The 22,979-nt window shown below is 49.7% G+C and overlaps 1 protein-coding gene across 10 annotated transcripts in view; it reads right to left on the bottom strand.

Annotated features, from left to right (window-relative positions):
* TRAF3IP1 (TRAF3 interacting protein 1) overlaps window positions 1-18,793 on the bottom strand; it is a 57,446-nt gene extending 38,653 nt beyond the window's left edge. For 9 of the 10 annotated variants that reach the window (XM_040638521.1, XM_040638517.1, XM_040638509.1 and 6 more), the window contains exons 1-7: window positions 18,582-18,793; window positions 14,913-14,981; window positions 14,352-14,513; window positions 12,379-12,522; window positions 11,842-12,276; window positions 9,549-9,620; window positions 8,545-8,620 (exon numbers count right to left, since the gene is read on the bottom strand). In XM_040638521.1, coding sequence (XP_040494455.1) covers window positions 8,545-8,620; window positions 9,549-9,620; window positions 11,842-12,276; window positions 12,379-12,522; window positions 14,352-14,513; window positions 14,913-14,981; window positions 18,582-18,704 — 1,081 coding nt within the window. In that variant the 5' untranslated portion in view covers window positions 18,705-18,793. Of the gene's footprint in view, window positions 1-4,373; window positions 4,470-8,544; window positions 8,621-9,548; window positions 9,621-11,841; window positions 12,277-12,378; window positions 12,523-14,351; window positions 14,514-14,912; window positions 14,982-18,581 lie in introns of all 10 variants that reach the window. The other variant, XM_040638565.1, reaches the window with a different exon arrangement.
* Between the last annotated feature and the right edge of the window lie 4,186 nt (window positions 18,794-22,979).

A 22,979-nucleotide genomic window follows, 5' to 3' on the forward strand; every position in this document is an offset into this window, starting at 1 on the left:
GCACCATGCAATACGTGCCCTCCTTACTACCCATCACCAGCCTATCCCGTTCCCCCGCCCCCCTCCCCTCTGAAGCCGTCAGTTTGTTTCCCAGAGTCCATAGTCTCTCATGCTTCATTCCCCCTTCTGATTACCCCCTTTCTTTATCCTTCTTTCCCTACCGATCTTCCTAGGTTTATGTTCCATAGATGAGAGAAATCATATAATTGTCTTTCTCTGCTTGACTTATTTCACTTAGCATTATCTCCTCGGTGCCATCCATGTTGCAGCAAATGTTGAGATTGGTTCTTCTTGATGGCTGAGTAATATTCCATTGTATTTATGGACACATCTTCTTAATCCAGTCATCTGTTGAAGGGCATCTCGGCTCCTTCCACAATTTAGCTATTGTGGACAATGCTGCTATGAACATTGGGTGCATATGGCCCTTCTCTTCACTATCTGTATCTTTGGGGTAAATACCCAGTAGTGCAATGGCTGGGTCATAGGGTAGCTCAATTTAACTTTTTAAGGGACCTCCACACTGTTTTCCAGAGTGGCTGTACCAACTTGCATTCCCACCAACAATGTGGGAGGGATCCCTTTCTTCACATCCTCTCCAGCAATTCTTGTTTCTTGCCTTGTCAATTTTGCCATTCTAACTGGCGTGGGTGGTATCTTAGTTTGGTTTTGATTTGAATTTCCCTGATGGCTAATGATTTTGAACATTTTTCATGTGTCTGTTAGCCATTTGTAATCATCATTGGAAAAGGTGTCTGTTCATATCTTCTGCCCATTTTATGATTTGTTTATTTGTTTCTCGCGTATTGAGTTTGAAAAGTTCTTTGTAGATCTTGGATACCAGTCTTTTATCTGTAGCATCATTTGCAAATATCTTCTCCCATTCCGTGGGCTGCCTGTTAGTTTTTTTGACTGTTTCCTTGGCTATGCAGAAGCTTTTATCTTGATGAAGTCCCACGTTCATTTTATCTTTTGTTTCTCTTGCCTTTGGAGATGTGTACTGAAAAGGTTGCTTTGGCCGATGTGTGAGAGGTTGCTGCCTATGTTCTCCTCTAGGATTTTGATGGATTCCTGTCTCACATCGAGGTCTTTGTCCATTTGGAGTTTATCTTTGTGTATGGTGTGAGAGAGATGGTCAAGTTTCATTCTTTTGCATGTAGCTGTCCAATTTTCCCAGCACCATTTATTGAAGGAGACTGTCTTTTTCCACGGATGTTTTTTCCTGCTTTATCAAAGATTAGTTGCCCAAAGAGCTGATGGTCCATTTCTGGGTTCTCTATTCTGTTCCATTGGTCTATGTGTCTGTTTTTGTGCCAGTACCATGCTGTCTTTGTGATCACAGCTTTGTAGTACAGCTCGAAATCCGGCATTGTGATGCCCCCAGCTTTGTTTTTCCTTTTCAACAGTTCCTTGGCGATTCGGGGCCTTTTCTGTTTCCATACAAATTTAAGGACTATTTGTTCCAGTTCTTTGAAAAATGTCCTTGGTATTTTGATCGGGATAGCATTGAAAGTGTAGATTGCTCTGGGTAGCATGGACATTTTAACTATGTTAATTCTTCCAATCCATGAGCATGGAATATTTTTCCATCTTTTTGTGTCTTCCTCAATGTCTTTCAAGAGTGATTTACAGTTTCTAGAATATAGGTCCCTTACGTCTCTGGTTAAGTTGATTCCAAGGTAACGCATGGTTTTTGGTGCTATTGTAAATGGGATGGATTCCCTAATTTCTCTTTCTTCAGTCTCATTATTCGTGTATAGAAATGCAACTGATTTCTGAGCATTGATTTTGTATCCCGCCACATTACTGAATTGCTCTATAACTTCTAATAGTTTGGGAGTGGCTTCTTTTGGGTTTTCCATATAGAGTATCATGTCATCTGCGAAGAGAGACATTTTGACTTCTTCTTTGCCAATTTGAATACCTTTGATCCCTTTTTGTCGTCTGATTGCTGTTGCAAGGACTTCTAGTACTATGTTGAATAATAGTGGCGAGAGTGGGCATCCTTGTCGTGTTCCTGATCTTAAGGGAAAGGCTTCCAGCTTTTCCCCATTGAGAATAATATTTGCAGTAGGCTTTTCATAGATGGCTTTTATGAGATTGAGAAATGTACCTTCTATTCCTACACTCTGAAGGGTTTTAATCAGGAAAGGATGCTGTATTTTGTCAAATGCTTTTTCGGCATCGATTGAGAGGATCATATGGTTCCTGAGTCTTTTCTTGTTGATATGATGTATCACGCTGATTGATTTGCGAATATTGAACCACGCTTGCATCCCAGGTATGAATCCCACTTGATCGTGATGGATAATCCTTTTAATGTACTGTTGGATTCTATTAGCAAGTATCTTGTTGAGGATTTTGGCGTCCATATTCATTAGGGAAATCGGTAATTCTCCTTTTTGAGGGGGTCTTTGCCTGGTTTGGGGATCAAGGTAATATTGGCCTCATAGTATGAGTTTGGTAGCTTTCCTTCCGTTTCTATTTTTTGAAATAGCTTTAGGAGAATAGGTATTATTTCTTCTTTGAATGTTTGATAGAATTCCCCAGGAAAACCGTCCGGTCATTGGTGTTGGTTGCGACCTCTCTTTTTTCATTCATAATTTTATTAATTTGGGTCCTTTCTCTATTCTTTTGGATAAGTCTTGCCAGTGGTCTGTCAATTTTATTGATTCTCTCAAAGAACCAGCTTCTAGTTCCGTTGATCTGCTCTACTGTACTCCTGGTTTCTAATTCTTTGATTTCTGCTCTAATCTTGGTCAACTGCTTCCTCGTGCGTGGATTAGGCCTGTCCCTCTGTTGCTGTTCCAGCTTCTTGAGGTAAGAATATAAAACTTGGGGACAGAGTGCAGGACTCCACACGTGCCACCAGGTGCCACCAGGCTCCGTTCAAATCTCTGGCAAGCTCGCAACTGAGAACCACGTGTATGTTGCAGGGTTCCTGTTCCTGAACACTAAGCTGTGCGTAGTGTCTACAGAGTGAGGATACGTGTCTGAATAACTACTGCACTTTAAGTCCACGGTACCATCTCACCCTGACATGGGGCTCGCAGTCACTGAAGTCGGAGCCACAAAGCAGATCCGGAAAGTACACATGTGACATGCCGGCCACTTTATGGACAGATGTCTCTGAGTCTCAAGGCAGGTATTTTTAGACCCACTTACCACCAGGTCACTGTGGCTCAGAGAACGTACCCATGAAGCTAGGTCAAGGCCAAGAGGTGGGCAAACGGGAGGAACGGCATCTTCCCACTGGTCTGGGATGCAAGCCGATCTGCCTACACGGGCAGCACCACCCAGCCCCTCTCCTGCTGCACGGGGACTGCCTGCTGCTTTCCTGCTCCGACCGGTCTGTAGCTGAGAGAAGCGCCCGCAGGGAGTTAACACATAACTTTCACCAGATGCAGGGAACTGCACCTGCGAGCCTGCGGTGAACTGTTTGTCGGTGAGAACTCGTCCTGCTCCCGTCCAGCACCTCCCAGCCGGTCACCACACACCGCTGAGGAACTAGATACACACCACATAAGGCTGACCGACTTGGAATAAGATCAGCCAGGACCACCTTCTAGGAGGACCACCTTACACACTGGGCCACGGATGCGGCAGCTGCCTGCAAACACAGCTGCTCTCAGGAGCTCAACTTCTTAAAGGGAAAGCACACACACAGAAAGAGGTGTTTACTGTTATTCTACCGACATGTGCAGAATTTTTGAAAATCAAAGAGATACAAGTTCAGCCTAGACAAATTTTTATCTTTTCCTGGAGTCAAGATTTACACTACATTTTCCCCTAAATGTCACTCACGATTTCTGATATTTCTGAAGAATTTAGTTTAACATCACAGGCAGCAAATAGTGATCTGTCAAGGACTACCCCATTAGAAATCCCTGATCCACACGTCTCACTGCTCCACCACAGGCGAGGACGCATGCACGCGCCTCACACCGCCCTCCTCCCCAGAAGAGGGCAAGCCACGGGGAGCCGCTTCCCCGATCCGCCACGGCAAGCACCTTAAACTCTTTCTTATGGGGCATTTTCTTAATACAACACAGCAGAGCAGGATGGGAGAGCTGAACAACCATTTCTCTATCCGACCATCCACGTCATTTTGCAAAATTCCAACAGCAAGATAAAGAAAGCATCTTGGTCTAAATGCAAAAGAGCTACACATAGAAAGGCACGTAAAGGTTAACTAAAACTCAGTTAATATTCTTTATCATATAGTATAGCAAATTAAAGCGAGTGGCATATCAAGTCATTTCTGATCTTCACTACCCATGGTCAGAAGAATAAAAAAATGTAACTATGCTGAGAGGTAAATACTTCATACCAAGGTAGTGAGGAATGTAAACTAAAGAATATCTTTTTCTTACCGATTCCTGAAGTCGTAGTTTCCTGATCTGCTTCGTGATTTAATCCAGACACTATGGGATCTAACTTTTTAGCTGAAATATTATCTTCCTTCCTTCCTGACGTAAAATAGTTAACGACAGATTAAAACATGGCAAAGGTTTTAGCGTGCGGGTGCTCTGGTCGGGACTCAGGGGTTGACACCACGTTCACAGAAACTCATCCCCACCCCCGGTCCCCGCCGCTCCTCCCTCCCGGGGCTCTCCAACCGGGACCACGTGCTGGACCGCCCCTCCCTGCGGTCCTGGCGGGCTCTGGGGCTCACCCTCTTAAGCCCCACGCTCCCCAGCACTAATTTCACATGGATCTTCATGTGACGGCAGGAAAGACCACCATGTAAAAACCCCAACTTCTTCGATTTTACCTTCAGTCGCCCCAACTCCCTCCCTGAACGGCAGGCCTCCCGCTCTGCTCTTGTCCTGGACACGCTACTGGGCTGCGTGGCAGGCGCCTCAGACTTCACGTGTGGGATGGAATTCCTGGCGCTGCCCCCATCCCGCCATGGCTTCTCCCAAAGCCTCCGCCCTCCGGCAGCAGCTCCTCGTGGCTGCGCAGACCCCCCACGTTCTTCTCGCTGTGCCCTCTCCTGACCCCTCATGGCTGCGCAGACCCCCCTACGTTCTTCTCGCTGTGCCCTCTCCTGACCAGGGCCAGCCAGTCACCCAGCGACTCTGTCACCCCTTCCATCAAACACGTTCTCACCAGTGACACTCGGGTCCCAGCCGGCCGTCTCAGCTGGACACTGCTATCTGGCCTCTACACTTGCCTCTCTCCACTTCAAAAAGGGGAAGCTTCTAAAACCTACGTCAGATCATGCCTCTGTGCTGCTTACTGTCCTCTAAGAACTTATGCTCCCACTCACTACAAAACTCTCGCCCTACGTGGCCCAACACCTCGGGCCTGCCTATTCGTGCAGCCTCTTCTATTCCTTCGCCTCCCCACCCAGCCTCCCTGCTGGGCCTCCCATCACTCAAACAGGCAAGCCTGTCCCCAGCTCAGGGCCTCTGCCCATTCCTGGACACCCACATGTCCTCCTCCACCCTACTCAACTCTCTGTCCGGACGTCCCGTCCTCAGAGCCTCTCTGCCTGTGCACCTGCCCCTACATGCCCATCTCCCTCGGCTACATTTTCCATCAGAAGACTCATCACTAATAAGAAAGTGTACACCCTGTGGTCTCTTGATTATCTGTCTTGTCCCTCCACGTTATGCGCCCCAGAAGGGCAGGCACTCCATAAATATCCGCAGAACAAAGAAAGGAAGACTCAAGCGGACAATCCCACCCCGTGACTGACTTGTGGTAGGAAATGGGCAGGTGGCTGGGGCAGCCCCGCAGCTCGGCAGGCAGGGCTTATGCGCCCTTCTGCCACTGCTCCACTCTGGGGCCCAGGCCCCGTGTCCAGCAGGGCTCCACCCACAGGGCTCCACCTGCTCGGTGGTCAAAGGGAAGCAAAGGCTCCGACTCCCCAACATTCGCAGCTTCCACTGGGGCCTGTGTCGTCTTACCGAGCTGTTTCACGGCATGCTCCTTCTTAGCTTTACTGTAGGAGGAGTTATGTTCTTTTTCAAGGGAAAGACTATTTTCACTGGTTCTACAGTCCCTTCTTCCTGATATGAAATCATATAATGAAAGTATGTATTAAGCTTAATTTATAATGCTACATAGTATACTCATTCATAGTATATTAATCTGCTATAATATGCTACTTAATAATAAGCCAAAAGTATCATATTCTTATGAAGAATGTTTTTTGGGTTCTATATAGATCCTAGGCTAGCTTTAAGATTCTAAATATGTTTAACAAACATGATAACCCACACTCTAGCAAATGCAAAGCTTATCCCCTCAAGCAGAATATAGAGGTCCTATGCCTCCTACACCTTCTGGATGCTGGACATTCGCCCAAATGCAACCCATTTAAGTAAGGCAGAAGGTCAGGGTGGGGTGCCAGCTGTGCTGGGTGAGGACGCGCAGTGAGGTCCACGCCCAGCTCGCAGGCAGGGAAGGAAAGAGTCCATCAGCTTGTTGACAGCTCGGGAAAGCTAGTATCATAAAGCCTGCAAACCTCTGTAATCATCTCAGAGGCCATAGAAAAGGAGCCCAATGGTACAAGCTCACCAGCAAACTCAGATGCACACGCCCTGAGTCACTAGAAAAGCAGACAATAATAGCTGTCCGCTTACAAAAAACACGATTCAACAGAAGAACTGCGGGCTAAGACTTAATACAAGGCGAGGTTTGCGGTGCAGCGACCACAGTCCATGACGCTTCTACACTCCAGCAATAATCACAAAGAAACAGGGAAGGGAAAAAAGATGCCATTTCTAAGCAAACTAAAAACAAACTGCCATAATCCGTGACTGACACAGCTCAGCACGTGCACAGGGAGACACCACAGTAACGTGGAATCAGGAGTATCCAATCTTCCCCAAATAATGAAATCACAAGTTTAACACGAGTCCAACTCAATCCCGATAAATTTATTAGTTCTGTTTGTGGGAGGTGAGATTGACTCATGGTTTTAAAATAATCTAGAAGAATAAGCACATAAAATGGCTTAAAATTAATGATTCTGGAAAACCTGGTGAGTTACTCTGAAAAAAGAAATGGAGAGCCTCACCTTACACCATGAATTAAAATAAGAAATAACTAAAAAGATTAAATATAAAAATGCATGACAAAACACAAATCTTCATCTCTCAAATATCTGGACAAACTACGAAAAAAAAAAAAAAAAAAAGACTGGCCACTTCAGTGCATACAAATTAAACACTCAGGCAAGTCAGAAACTAAACATAATGAGTAGAAATGAGCTGGGGGGAAAAAAGAAAGAAAGAAACACTTATTTAAAAACTGGCAGGTGACCTTAATGTATAGCGAGCTTGTGCAAATTAAGAACAACACTGAAACGGCCATCACAGCAGCAAGGAACCCCGCAAAGGACAAGCCCGAGAAGTCAATAAAAATTACTAACACACATAAAAATGCACAATTTCGGGGGCGCCTGGGTGGCTCAGTCATTAAGCGTCTGCCTTCGGCTCAGGGCGTGATCCCAGGGTCCTGGGATCGAGCCCCACATCAGGCTCCTCCGCTATGAACCTGCTTCTTCCTCTCCCACCCCCCTGCTTGTGTTTCCTCTCTCGCTGGCTGCCTCTCTGTCAAATAAATAAATAAAATCTTTAAAAAAAAAAAATGCACAATTTCACTAGCAATTCAAAAGACATAGCACTGTTCGTTTTTCACCTCCCTGACTCAGCAGGCCTTGGAAACTGTGGAAAAAGTGTAGGGCAGAGGGCACGGTCGGCATACCCTGCAGCCAACACCGCCAACGTCCCTGCCCTCTGTGCCAGTGCCCCTTCGGGAACCTGTCCCAGGAGATCGCCCGCAGAGGGAAAAGCTCGTGAAAGCTTCACATACTATACTCTGAGAGTGGGGCTTTCCGTCTCAGTGTAATGTCTAAATGAGGAATTCCAACTGTGGCACTCCTGCCACCCTGCTTTAACTTACAATTTAGGAAAAGGACGAGGTTTCAGACACTACCACTGCTCAAAGTAACCTCACACTTCCCTGAAAACCTGCAACACCACCGGCGCCCGGCAGTACCTGCCTGCCCAGGACGGACCCTCCTGTCCCGCTTGCTCATCGGGCAGAACCGGGGCTACCCTCGGGCAAATTCCCGGCCAGGCCCGTTCGCTTCAACCTCAGCTCTTAGTGGCATGACCCCCAGGGATCGGTTCTGCTGCTTTCTAAAGGCACGAACATCACCCACGCGCAGGATGCCCTTGCTGGCCACCGTGTCAGGATTACATTTAGCCTACCACTTCAAGCGACAAGAGTCAGTGACACACGGCTGACTGATAACCATTTCTGGAAAATTAAAATTCGATCACATCTTTCAGATTACAACAGATCTCCAGCAAAGAGGTGCTGCTCTGCCGCTGTGTCACAGGCTCACACACGTGCACGTGTGGGGGGGGGGAGAAAGAGAGAGAGACTAATCTTCATCCTTTTCACACAGTCTTTGTTTCTTGCCCCCACTGGCAGATCTGCCTTCTAGCCACAGGAAATTTTTTCTAACAGATACTGTGATTACTACCCATATTTTCAGCTACTTATATGATAAATTTGCAGTACCTTCCATTGAATTTTTGGATCGCCGTTTTGATGCTTTTGTTGTCACTGACCTGGATGCTCTAATGGAAATCTCGGTCTTAAAGAAAAGAGAACGGAAAAGAATTAGTTGATGCACGACCACCAGTGAGAGTTACTAATCAAGCTCTGCTCCAGGAAGAACAGAGAGGGAACAGAACACCACTATCCAGATGCGTTAACGAGGAAGGGACACCAGCTCAGCACAGGTCAGCACCCCAGACCTGAGGGTGAAGAGAGGACACTCAGGCCTCCTTCACTCTAAATTCAGAAATTCACCTCTCTGTGAAGCTCTCTGAAGGCCAGCAATCCGCCAACCACACTGAGAGCACGGTCTTATCAGGTGTGTTTATGGGAACTCCATCTCCCTTGCTGTATGCTAATTCCTCGCATCTGTGCCAACTCTGAGTGCAAACATACGCGTTTATCCACAGAACACACCAGCCATGAGGTTTTGCTCAGCCTGCCATAACTATGCCCTCCTAACTGGCCTCCCAGCTTCCACGCCACACCTGGTCCACCTTCCCTGCAGCTGCCTGCACGTGTTCTCTGAAATGCAAAGTGCTTTATGAAAATTGGGCTGAGTCTAACCTCCACGGCCTGGAGGCAGGGAGATGATGTGGCCCAGCCACAGGACACGCGCCACGGGGCCTCTACCCCGCAGGCCCAGCAGAGCTCGGAGGGATCCCTCCAGCACCCTCGCTGCCAGTCTGCCTGGAGACTGGATCCTCTCCCAGACTCATCTAAAGTGCCACCCGGACCCTCTCCCAAATGACTCCCCCATCCCTTTGTACCCCAAACGTCATACCTGTCAAATAAGCGTATGAGGAAAGCCTGGAGCCCAGCACGGAAGCTGGGGCTCACGTGGCAGCCTGCGCCACGTCCCCACCCCCCAGGTCTCCACAGACTAGAAGAGACCACAGCATGGCAGTCACCTCCTCAACACAGCCACGGTTTATGTTTCCTGAAGTTATTTTTTAAAAGTTTACCTCTGTTTCAGCTCTGGAGTCTTTCAAAGATCCATCTGGCAGCTTTTTAGACACCTCCCCTGAGCTTGAGGACTGTTAAGAAAAAACTCATCATATTCTAGAATTATTTAAACCTGTTATATCTAAAACCACATCAAGGTGCAAGGTGTTTCTTGCCAAGCAGCAGCAAGATCACCATTCCCTCAGGAGCATCCGTCCCACTCCAGGCTGAGCCTCTGCGGCTCCTATGCTGCCTGCAGCCCCAGGGGCCGTCGGGATCGTCCCGGTGGGGCAGGGGGTCGGGGCGGCGCCTCCCAGGAAGCTATGCAACAGCGTCTCCTGGACACGGGGGATGCCCACCCCAGGCCGAACCTCTCGGAAACGTGCCAGTAAAACACGGGGAATCTGGGAACGGGGAAGGGAGTGAACAAGAGAAACCGCCAGCCACCACGGAAACACAGCCGCTGCTCATTCCTTCCGGGGTCGGGGGGGGGGGGGCACTTTCCAACGGAGGGTTCTTGTCAAGCAAAAGCTTCAGACTCTCCATCAGGAAACACTCCCGGAGGAAACCTGCGAACCCCCGCTCACAGCTCCAGGCACATCTCTGACCGACACGTCCTGACGGAAGGACTAGAAGAGACGAGGCCTCGGACCCCGCGCCCCGTGAAGACTGAAAAGCAAGGGATGACTGTCGAGGTCAACCAGGATGCGCGTCCGTGACTTCCTGCTGGAGGCGCCAGGCTCTGCGCAGCGCAGCCCGCCGTCCCCGTAGGGTGCGGGGCTCCGCACCCGCCGGCCGGACACCCGGTCCTTCGCCGCCACACCCGACACTCCGCACACACGCCTACGACTTCGCCTTCTCAGCACACAAAGCCTGAGAGGGGCTGCGAAGGTCCCAGCATCGTCTCCTCCAGACGGAAATCGAACGGAGGAGAATCAAGGGACCAACACACAGCCGGGTTAGAAGGGAGTCTCCGCCTGCCCAGAGCCTCCCTGGGAGGGTCCCACAGGGGGTGTCCTTGCCGCCGGCAAGCGCTGCCCCCCAGATGCCGCCCCACAGGGGAGCTGGACCAGCAAAACCACCACGAAAGATCTATGCAAAGCCGACCAGGGGAATGCGGACCAGCTCGGAGCAGAGGCGAGTCCCTGCACCCTGGCCTCCCACACGCGAAGCCAAGCCGTCGCTGCCGCTGGGCTCCAGGATCCCACAGACGCCTCCATAAAAACGTCTCTTTGGAATTAGCTTTCTATTTAAAACACTCCTCACAGCATCAGCAATTTCAGCGAACGTAATACGTGGGAAACTTCACCTGAAAACCCGGAGGGCTGAGGCTATCCCACTCGGGGGCTGCCTCACGCCAGGAACATACATGAGAGCACGCTAGTGCTTCCGAAAACTCAGGTCAGTGAGAAACACTTTTTCTTAGAGCTCCACAAACAGGCAAAAGATGGGGAATGCCTTTGTTATTTCTAGAACTCCTTCGGGAAGCCTGGTTTTCATGACATATCTCACAGGGTCCATTACTCCGAGGCATTCAGGGGAGACCTCGAGGCTCTCTAAGGGTCAGTCCCATGGCCGCTCATCACCCGGTACTGTCACACCCTGAGATGCGGTGCCACGGAGCCAGGAGCACGAGCCACGAGCGCCAGCCCAGGCCTCGCCCCTCGGCACGCTGCTGCTGACCTTGAACCTTTCCAGACCTCCGCTCCCTCTTTCCTAGCAGCTGGAGACCAGGAGATTTCCACAGCCTTCCGGGGACACTTGACAATATGCTGTCCCCACAAGAACAGGTACGTACAATGCCAGCCCTGACAGAGACCAGAACTATCTACAGTGAACCCAAGAGTAACTTGCACATTTGGAAAACACTGAAACCAAACGAATTTTCTAGCCAATCATAAATTTACCTGAAACTTTAAACAAAAATTACAGTAATCCAAAGTCTTGTACGTATCCGCTAATGCCCACAAGACCTAGACAGTAGCCCTGAGCCTTCGTAAATTCAGCCGAGCCCAGGAGCACGCACGCAACCAAGGCGGCTCGGGAGGGCTGCTCACGCAGCTACGGGCTGGGCCCCCCGTCTTCAAAAATCACCGAAATGCACACACAGCCAGAGGCGAGAGCGGTATATCTTGGAACCCCAGCAAAAACTGGTGTCAGTCTGGGTCTCTCCTGGGAACGCCCGAGTGGCATCATTTTACCGCGGTGTCGGAGAGAAGCAACGTCCCGATCACGCTGCGACACAGACGGGAAACACCTCTGAGAACAACACAAACTCTTCTAAAAGACAGAGGTTTTCAAGCAGGACTTTACCTTTTTCTCAGGTTTGTCGTGCTCTCTGCTCTTCTCTTTTTCGGGGTCCCTGGAGTGCTCCCCGTCCTTCACCTTCCGCCTGTCCCTGTCCCTGTCCCGGGCCTTGTCTCGCTCGCGCTCTCTCTCCCGGTCTTTCCACCTCTCTTTCTCCTTTCCTCCCTCATTCCTTCTCTCTCTCTCGCGGTCCAGATCTTTGTCTCGGTCTCTGTTGCCCCGGTCTCTGTCCTGCTTAGCCCGGTTTCTGGCTCGTTCTCTCTCCCCCTCTCGATGCTTGTCTCGCTCGGGATCTTTATGTCTATCGCGGTCATTCTCCTTTGTCTTCTCCTTCTCCTTCTCCTTGTCCTTCTCTCTTGCTCTGCTTTCTTCCTTCATTTCTTCTTTCTGTTTTCGATCTCTGCTTATACTTCTCTCATTTATTTCAGAGTTCCTTTTTTCCTGGAAAGAAGATTAAACAACAGTAAGACTTATAAATGTCTTTACCTGAACTATAGAAAGACTCATTATTTCATTTTCGAATATGTGCAATTTGCAATTCACCTCTTTATCTTTATGACCTCTGGGCTCTTCTTCTCGTGCATTCTTATTGTCCAATTCCTGAGATTTTGACGTCAGTGAGGTCCTCCCCTTCAGATCCCCCTTCTCTCCAGCTAACACTCTGTTCACTGCCTCGTCGCTGGAGAGCTTGTGGTCCGAATCGGAAGAAACGAAACACAAGGTGAGAATGAGATCAGCACAAGTGACAAATGCAAGTGTCCACAAAGACAGCTCACTAAACACGTTAAACACACGGTCATGAAAGTCAAAGGATAAAACATTAGAAGGAAACGCTGTCATCGCCAAGTACGGCATCACCTCCGACACTTCAGACGTGAACAGCTGAGTTGACCCAAGCTAAGGGAATCCCACTTCAATCCCACCGAGCTGTCAAGTGTGGACATGCGTGTCATGCGAGGACAGCACAGCTGCCTCGCACGACTCCACAAATGCCTTACACCTCTCACAGGATCACAGAGGCCCAGCACTGAAAGGGCCTTACAGAATGATCTAACTCAAGCTCGATCAAATGCCGAAACCCTTCTGCAGCATCCCCGACGCCATGCAGAAGCATCAAACACCTCCAGACACTCACTCACACGCTCATTCATTCCACAAGGGTGCACTGACTGACCATCGCACACCAGGCACTAGACGCCAGGTTGAGGACACGCTATGTATCAGGGGAGAGGCCAACGCAGCAGTTAAACATCAGTGTGCCTAAGCCAGCCTGGGAGAGAGGAAAGGCCTGGGCTCCAGGAACAGCGACTGATCCCCCACTGCTGCCAGACGAAGAAACGAGGGGGCCTGGCCAGTGCAAGGGACCTCAGGGTGCAGGCGCGGTGCGGGAGCTGAGAGAGAACAGGGGGCGGGGGGGAGCAGCAGCAGGTCGTGAGGACCCTTGTGAGTCTTGCCACGGAGCTGGCTGTGCCCAGAGGCAACAGGAAGCTGGCAAAGGACTCATCAGGGAAGACAGGAGTCAAACGTGTTTTGAAAGAGAAGTAACAGAAAGGATGTAGGAGTGGGGACTGGGGACGGAAGCCAGGGCACTGGCAAAATCAGCTGTGTGCCTCCGAGCCTGAGATCTGGATGCAGACCAGGGCGAGACTCTCTCATGGCTTCCTTGGAGCACCACCTCCCACCCTCACCCCTACTGTGTGGCCTGAAACCCATCCTCTTTCCCATTTTGGAAACGTGGAAGATTAGCCCCAGCCCACAACCCATTAGGTAAATGAAGGGCGTATTAGCTATACCCTCTGCCCTCGGAGGTGCCTTGGCTCCCACAAAGAAGAAAGGCCCCTGGACAAGCCCTGCTGGCATCGCCGAGCGGAGATGTCCTCCAGCGTCCCTAGGAAGGATGGCCTGGGCTGGATCTAAGCAGAGAGGCCAAGTTTCCAACCCACAGTGAGGATCTCTGGAAGCAGCAAATCAGTCCCTGTACAAGTGACACAGGATTTCTCTGAAGGCAGCACAGCTCTGCTGTCAACAGCCAGGAAGGAGAGAGGACCGGAAGAACAGAGTGCAGGGGGGAGGAGGGAGGAGAGAGGAAGGAAGGAATGCAAGGAGAGAAGCAGACACCGGAGGCTGGAAAGGCAGGCAGAGAACAGGAGTGTCCCATAAGCCCCGAAGCAGCACAGCAGGTCCTCCGGCCTCCCAGACCCTGGCCTGGAAGGAGGCCCAAAGGGAGAAGGTAGGCAGGGCTTGGCTGCCTGGGCACACTGCCCCCTGCCCCAAGAGCCAGTGTCTGTGAAGTTCCCTCGTTCATACGTAGCTTGAAGTCTTGTGTGTGGCGCACCTTTGTTTCACTGTATAGTTTCAAATCACTCCTCCTGGAACTCTAAGGCTCCAAAGCAAAGCGCTTGACAGACTCCACCAAACACTCCTTCCTGAGACACTGCCCACTACCCTGCGGTCGCCTACCATCCCGTCTTGCCTTTCAGGACTGCTGGGTTTAAACTCTGGCGCCTCTGCATTACCTTGCTGAGACAGCATTTTCCAATTCTCTGGAGCAGCTCGTTTGTTCTTTCAGGCTCGAGGCCGGCCACGATCCGCGCTGGTTTTGCCGACAGTGGCTCTCCTGAAACCATCACCACCACGTCTATGGCCTTCTGAAGGAAGCTAATTTTTGCATCTTTATCCTGAAAGATTTCCATTTAAAATACAAATAAAAAGTACTTCCAAAAAAGTTTCCATCATCTTTGGTATGCTCAACAGGCACAGTTCCTATTAACACCGCGTCAGATTTGGAAATACTAACTCTTCATAACAAAAGAAAAACAAATAATGAAAGCTTTTAATTTGAGCTGGTAGGCTAGCAGGAACCTTTAATACACTAGTTCCATTCCTCAGTGGATAAAATTAGCATGATATGCACTTGGCAAAGGTAAGAAAATGAAACAAGAGAGGGTATACTACAATTCTCGATTTAATCAACCCTGTATTTCAACACGCATCAGCATATAAATGACATACATCCAGTTCACAGCTTACAGAAAACCCACTTGTGAGGCTGAGGGGCGCCCCCCTCCCCAGCCTACCTTAACGTTATCGGACTTCATCTCAGCGTCTGTGTAGAGGCCCTTCATGAAACCAGTCACCTTAATCACCTTCAAAAAATCAAGGCAGTGGTCAGCACCTCACAGGGCAGCCTCTTTGTCGGCCTTACCCCCTGAACCCCACACTGTCAAGAGCTGTCATAGTCTGTCCATATCCAGATTTAATTCCTTCACCTACTCAACAAGCTTTTGGGTGTCTACTATACGGGAGGCCTTTGACCAGGCAGAACCCAGCCTGGAAGTGTGGATGGGTAAACATTGCAAAGACTTGCAGGGTACTAAGGGAGCACAGGATCAGTCCCTAATCCAAACACAGGAGGGGAAAGGGTGTCAGAGGAAGTTTCCCGGAAGACATGGTATCTACACTGAGACCACAGGATGAGTTGGGGGTAGGGGTGTTTAGGACACATGTGCCAGGTGAAACAACCCCTGCAAAAGGTCCGGGGCCCAGAGGGTCCTATTCAACAGAGCAAAAGAAGTTCAGGGCAGGAGGAGCCTGAGGCCAGAGTCAGGCGGGGCCACAGTCTGACCCAGATGGCCTTCGAAGCCACTCAGGAATACAGATTTTGGCTTAAGAACCACAAGTGGGCCCTGAAAGGTTCAAAGGCAGGAGGACAGTATCTTACAAGGGTCACTCAGGCCCAGTGGAGAGAATAAATTTTGGAAAGAACAGGAATTTCTCAGCCTGGGTTTCTGAACCTGGATGGAAAGGTCCTTCTCCTCACTCACTTGCTATGACAGGGGGGTGCTCTGTGCAACTGTCACTTTTGTTCTCTCCCTGCCTGTCCTCCCCTCAGTCAACCTGTAGCTCCCCATTACCCTGAACCAGCTTCAGGGATGGTGATTTTCTCTGTTCCTCCCTGTACCCATACACAGCCAGGCTCCTCGTTCTCTCGGACCAGAGTTTTCCAAAATGCAAGAGGATACTATAAAATCAACATGAGTAGCAATAAGCATTTTTGTTCATAAAATAAAATGGAAAAGAAATTGTCAGCTGCACTGTACGTAGAAAGCATGAATATACCCACATGTGTATGTCCTGGGTGGATATAAAACATCTGTATCAGTGCAAGGCATGTTTGCTGGAAAACAGACAGTCCTGTGCTAACATCAAGCTATTTCTCTGAGACCAGCACACCTCACTATTAAGTTGGCTCTCATTCCTCATCAACTACCTAAGAGCTGTGCTATTATTTTCCCTAAGAAGACAGACGGGATATTAAGAGTATCCTATACTTAATATTCCTAGAGCCTTTTCATTTTGTCTCTTCTGAGGCTTTCCTACTTTGCTGGTAGTTAAAATTGTGAACAATACTTTTAAGGAACAAGAAACATCAGAGGCGCCTGGGTGGCTCAGTCGTTGGGCGTCTGCCTTCGGCTCAGGGCGTGATCTTGGAGACCTGGGATCGAGCCCCACGTCAGGCTCCTCTGCTGGGAGCCTGCTTCTTCCTCTCCCACTCCCCCTGCTTGTGTTCCCTCTCTCGCTGGCTGTCTCTATCTCTGTCAAATAAATAAATAAAATCTTTAAAAAAAAAAAAAAGGAACATGAAACATCAACCTTACAAGATCAATGCTTTGATTTATGAAAGAGACAGAGTTAGTTTAGCTGTAGCTAAATTACTAATATGGTAACTTGTGAAAACAACACTCAGAAAGAATTAAGAATTAAGAGGCTCTTCACCTCTTACCTGAAAATGCTTTCCAATACGCCATTCTAAAATCCTTAACAAGCAGGTGACAATTAATGTATTTACCTTTACATAGGCAGAGAAATTAATTTCAGCATTAGATTAGACAAAAACCATGAAAGAAAAGCAGACCACTGGTTCCTGATTGGGAACGTGTAACTGCTTCCACACAGCCTGGCTACTGGTCCCCCAAGTCAATTCCTGCTTGAATGTCCCTCCTCCTTCCCCATTCCAAGGCTACTCCGACCTTCCAGGAGCCAGCGCCACACCAAGACCCACAGGATGAGGCCTAGCCCCGCTGCCTCTCTGCATCAGTGGAGAGACAGGACTCACGCAGAAGATAAAAGTGTGAGGGTATGGTGGCAACTGCTGTGGTCAGGCAAGCAGGCTCACTCCTGTCTAACTCACTTCTTCCCTTCTGCGTTTGGGGACACTACCTGCGTACCTTACGGGTAAAGCAGCACACAGCCTCGCTTCCACTGGGCTCTCCTCACAGCCGTGTCCCTTCCCCAAACACTGTCCAAGACAGGTGGAAGCCTTGCCCTAGCTACAGGAGGAGGTGGAGGCTACACAAGATAGCGCTGGGATGTGGGTGGAATTCCAGAGAGTTCTAAGCACAGTTAGGGTTTTCAACACAGACGCACACATTATAAACTAAGTTGAGACAGCAAATGATAAAGCAAAGCTTGGGGAGAATAATACACCCAACCTGTTGGAAAGAGTAAGAAATGAAGTTTGAGGACCGATATGCAGAGCCCTCGGAAGTCTGCAAGTTCAACCTGATTTCTAACTCCCAAAGACCACGCCCAAGTGCCTGAGTTCAATACCCTTCTTAGGTGCGCCATGGAGACGAGTTACCAGGAGCCTAAACAGCCTCCTTCAACGACGAACGTGCGCCGTGCTCCTTCTGTATACCTTATCCAGTTCAGCTCACCCAGGATATGGCAACAAACAAGTACAGTTGCCATCATTCGGTAATTCACCATCCACTGGGGAAAAGTTACAGACAACCAATCTCAACGGAGGTGAGGCTGTGCCCTTCATCAGCCAATGCCAACCTGCTCCTTTATAGTTTTCCCTTGTGGGTCCCACTACAACCACCTTCAATAAATTTATCCACGGGTATTTATTAAGCATCCAAAACGTGATCACCATGCAAAGTAGTGTGGAGAAAAACTTGGGGGGCATGAGGATAAAAAAACAACCAACCATAATTTAATTCTCCAACAATTTCTGATCACCTTTCACGAGCTAGGCACTGAAGGGGTAAAAAAATCACAGAAACGACTCCACCAGGCAGGGTGGAAGAGGAGTGCTAACAGACTTAAGGGTAGTCTGGAAAGAAAGAATGCTCCCTGAGGGGCCGGAAGAGGCGGCCCAGGAGGAGGGGTGAGAAGGGAAGAGCAGGGGTGAGGGCAAGGAACTCCGTACAGAGGCACCGCGGAACTGGGCCCAGTGGGGCGCTGCTCTGACAGGGCCGCAAGCCGGGCTCCGCGGGCAGGGGCTGCGCTAGGCTATGGGAGGTCCGACTCTGACACCAGCCCTGATCCCGGCCCGGCCTGCACCCCGTACCTGGGCCCTGACCACTACCTGGGCCCTGACTCCCGGCCGGCACCTGGGGCCCAGACCTCCGGCTCGGACCGCAGCCCGCACCCCGCACGTGGGCCCTGACTCCCGCCCCTGACGCCCACCCGGGCCCTGCCCGGCCCCCGCCCCGCCCACACCTGGGCCCTGACCCACACCTGGGGCCCCGACTCCGGCCCGCACTTGGGCCCCGACTCCCGGCCCTGACCCCCGCCCGGGGCCCCGACGCTTGGCCCGCACCTGGGCCTGACCCGCACCCGGCTCCCGACCAGCACCAGAGCCCCAACCCTCGGCATGCACCCCGGCCCGCACCTGGGTCCCGACCCCCACCCGGGTCGCTGACCCTCGGCCCGCCCCCGGCCCCCGGCCAGGCGCCAACCTCCGTGATGATGTCGTGCAGGTAGCGGAACGGGGGCTTGCTCAGCAGCTTCTCCGTCAGTGGCGGCCTCCGGATCACCTTCCCCAGGGCCTCCTGCGTCCGCTTCACCACCGCGGCGTTCATGGCGGCGCCGCCCGGGCCCGCGCCCCCGCAGGCCGGCCAAGACTAAGCCGCGCTCTCCGGCCGCCGTCGGCCCCGCCGCCGCCGCCGCCCGCTCCGGCCTCGACGCGCCGCTCGGGCTCCCATCCCACAGTGCACCGGAGCCGGCCACGGCGCGTGCGCGGGGCGACAGGCGCCCGTCGCCAGGGCAGCGCGGCCTTAGCAACGGACGCGCCGCGGTGCCGCGCCGCGCCCCGCCCCTGCGCGCCGCGCTCGCTGCGAGAGGTCTGGACCAATGTCCCGCCTGCGCCTGGCAACCAGGACCAAGCCGCGTCCTTATTGTTCTGCCGGGTGTCAGTGACTCCGTCCACCTGTCTTCCACCCACCGGCACAGGCTCACTGCAGAAATCCTTCCAGCAATTTGGAAGCTTTGTGACCTGTTTTTGGTTCTTTCTTGAAATAAAAAGATGCTGATTGCAGCTGCATTTTTAAATCTTTTTTTATTGACAAATAATCGACATACAGAACATCAGCTTCAAGTGTACGATTATTTGATATTTGTGTATATTGCAAAATGATGACCACAGTAAGTCTAGTTAACATCCTCCACCATAGTTCCAAAATGTTTTTACTGCAATGAGAACTTTTAAGATGTACTCTCAGCAACTTCCAAGTATGTAGCAGAATATTGTTAACTATAGTCACCGTGCTGACTCTAGCCCCATGACCGGCTTACTTTATAACTGGAAAGGTGCGCTTTTTGACCCCCTTCATCCGTTTCGTTCTTGTAATGGTATCTTTATAACTTTTATTTACATATATTTTTACTGCTTTCAGCGCTCTTCACTCTTTGCATAGACTCGAATTTCCATGTGGTATCGTGTTCCTCTGAGGATCTTCCTTTACTGTTTCTTTTAGCAAAGGTCAGCTGGCAATGAGTGCTGTCACCTTTCCTTTGTCTGGGAGGACTTGTGGCACCTTCACATTTGGAACGTTCTTTCACAGAGTATACAAGCCTGGGTTAACAACTTTTTCTTTCAGTACTTTACAGATTTTACTCTACTAGCTTCTGGATTACATAGTTTCTGAAGAGAAGTCTGCTCTAGTCCTTTGTTTCTATGTATCTGGCTGCCTTCCAGATTTTCTTTTTATCATTGGCTTTTATAAATTTGCCCCTGATGTATCGAGGGGTGGGAGTTTTTCAACTTTAAATTTATATGCAACTTAAATTATTTATATGTGATAAACTTCACCGATTTTAAGTATACTGGTTGATGCGTTAATGTTACTACCACCACAGCGGAGATATAGAACACTCGGTGCTCCCTCAAATATTTCCTCCTGCTCGTTCGCAATCTATCTCCTCCTCCACCCCAGCCCCAGGCAACCACTGATCCACTTTCTATCATTATAATGTTACCTTTTCCAGAGTTTCATATAAATGGAATCATATGCTACTTTGTCTTTTGTGTTTAATTCTTTCTCATATAATGATTTCGAAATTCATCCATGTTGCTTCATACTTTAATAGGTCATTCTTTTTGTAGCTGAGTGGTGTTTCATAATATAATTTGTTTATCCATTCACCAGTTTATCGATACTTGGGTTGCTTTTGGGGTTTGATTATTTCTGAATAATGCTGCTAAGAGCATTTACATACAAGTCTTTGCGCGAACATACATTAATTTACTTTTGTTGCAGATTTGCAGGGTTCTTTTCTCATAGAGTCGAAGAATGAATCTCTCGGACACAGAAAGGTGAAGTGAAGTGAAGGTTTATTAAGTGAAGGTAAGAACAGAAAGGAAAAGCTCTCTAGAGTGAGAGGGGTCCCCAGGGGGTTGCCACTGAGGGCTTTTATGGTCAGTCTCTTATTGAAAACTGACCAGGGAACCTGAGATCTTCTTGATGTCTCTACCACCGATAGCACCATGTTTACCTCTCCTTTGAAGTCTGGTGGCTTTTAATGGTCAATCTGTAACTGTCATAAAAATACATTGTCTCTGACGTTTAAGACAAAGGAGATGGTTCGGTTATGTTCCCTCTCTCTGGTTTCTTACACCTCAGCATTTTTCCACATCTGGGATTTCTGTAAGCCTGGTCATGTAGCCCCCTACCTATCTCTCCCTACCTAGCCCTGCCTATCCTTTACTCACTTTCTCTTGAATAAATACCCAGGAGTGGAATTTCTGGGTTGTATGTTAAGAATATGTTTAACGTTACAAGATGCTACCAAGTTTTCAATCTGGTGGCATCATCTTTCATTCCCACCAGCAATGTATGTGATTTCTAATGGCTTCATATTCCTGCCAAGACGATAGGTCAGTCTTTTTTTTGTTTTGCTTTAGTTCAGTCTTTTTAACTAGTCATTCTAGTCATGATATAATATCTTATTATGGTTTTAATTTGCATTTCTCTAGTGATTTGTGATTTTGAACTCTTTTCATGTACTAGTCGGATATTCGTATGTATTCAGTGAAGATAGTTCATGAAGTGTCCGGGCGCCCAATGAATCACTATGTGCTGTGAAAATGAATAGGAAACATCCTTCACGACATAGAGGCAGGAAGCCAGCAGGAGGCGCTCTCGTTCCCAGCACTGGTTATCCATTGCAGATCCGACAGGAACAGAAGGACCTTGCGCATGGATATTATTTTACCATCCCAGCCACAGGAAGAAAGGTTTCGTCCTCATCAGGCAACAGCCCAGTCAATGAGAGACAGTCACAGCTCAGCCCATGAGAAGCCACTCCCAGCTCCCAGTTTCCTTCCATGGACTTTTTGTTTGTAACGGCCCTCCCAACTCCCTCTTTTCTCTGTAAAAGAGAATTTCGCCTTTGTTCTGGGGACTTGCCCGTGGTTTTGCTGTAGTGTGCTTGTCCCTGAATTCTCTGCTATTCCAGAATAAATCCATTTTTGCCAGTGAAATAACTGACAGCTTAATTTTTAAGGTCAACAGTGCTGAGTACTGTCTAGATGCTGGAGACTTCACGGAGAACTACGTACCTTCTAGTAAGCCACATCCATGCCGTCCTCTGCTGTCCACTGCTCCGGAGAGCATCACTGTCCCTGCAGCTAGCTGCTTCCAGGACCGCTTGAGCTTTGGTCACCCGGACAGAGGCCAGGCGAGCCACCAGAGCTCATCTCCCTCCAGCAGCGCTGTCCGTACTTCACCACGTGGGCAGGCTGTATGTCTGAGACTTTACTGAGAAGTTAGGAGCCACCTAAGAGAATGACAACCCAGGAGGGAAGGAATTTGGCAACACTCACTGGATAGAGCTATCTCTTGCTTTATGGGGATAAAGCACCCAGCAAATTGCACCCTCAGACGTGTTCCCTCCGGGGTGGCCCTGAGTTACTGGCCCTACTCCCCAGCTTCCAGGTCTACCCCGTTGGCCAGAGCACCTCCATCCTCTGACCCCTGCCTTGTCAAATCTTCCTGACTTTCTAGCAACCCCACCAGCTACATATGTATCTTCCCAACTACCCCCTCTCTTTCAGCGCGGGGTACTCCATTCCAGACTCATCCCAAGGCAGGGGCAAGACAGTTCAATCCCTTGGAACGATCCAGGGTAATGTGGACACTGTGACTCAGGCTCCTTCCGGGGCTCAAAGATCTCCATCGTTCTCCTGATTGTCCGTGTGTCTATCTTTATCACACACACCTTTGCGTGTTCATGTTTCCCGAGAACAAAGGTCCTCAAACAATTCATCAACTCTATGAAGAAGAATAAAATAGCTTCCCAACTGTTTGATCATTTCTGAACACCCTTGTCCACACTGAAACTAATACTTCGTATTCACATGGAGAACAGTGTTAGCCTCCTTTCTTCCCCTTCCCTGCCACTGCCTGTCCCCGCTCTGGCTTCCCAGAAGTCTTCTAAATAGGGGGGTGGGCCATAGTGAGACTGTGTCCTTCTTCAGGGCTGGGCCCTTAGTTCATGAAGGCTGGCCCACAGCGCCAAAGTGATTAAGCCTTCAGACAAAGACGCACCAGCTTGGTGCCCTCCGGGTGTTAGGGGAAGAGGGGGTGGGATGTCATCCTCATGGGATGGCCAGGTAGAGCCCTTGGGGGGCTGCACGAGATACAGAGAATGCTGTGGTGTCTGAGAGCTGAAGCGTCCTGACCCAGACATCTTCCCTGATCTGCTCACTGTGGCTGACCTGGGAGCCCAGAGGCTCCTACGAGGAGTCCCCACCTCTGAACTCTGAACTCTGAACACTGGCTGGGTCACCTGAGTAAGAGTGGAGGGGGACCTCAGGGAGGTCACTGACCCTGGCCTCTGACCTCAAGTGCCCTGCC

The sequence above is a fragment of the Ursus maritimus genome, unplaced genomic scaffold, assembly GCF_017311325.1.
Source record: "Ursus maritimus isolate PB19 unplaced genomic scaffold, ASM1731132v1 scaffold_1, whole genome shotgun sequence".
In the NCBI taxonomy this organism is placed as follows: domain Eukaryota; kingdom Metazoa; phylum Chordata; class Mammalia; order Carnivora; family Ursidae; genus Ursus; species Ursus maritimus.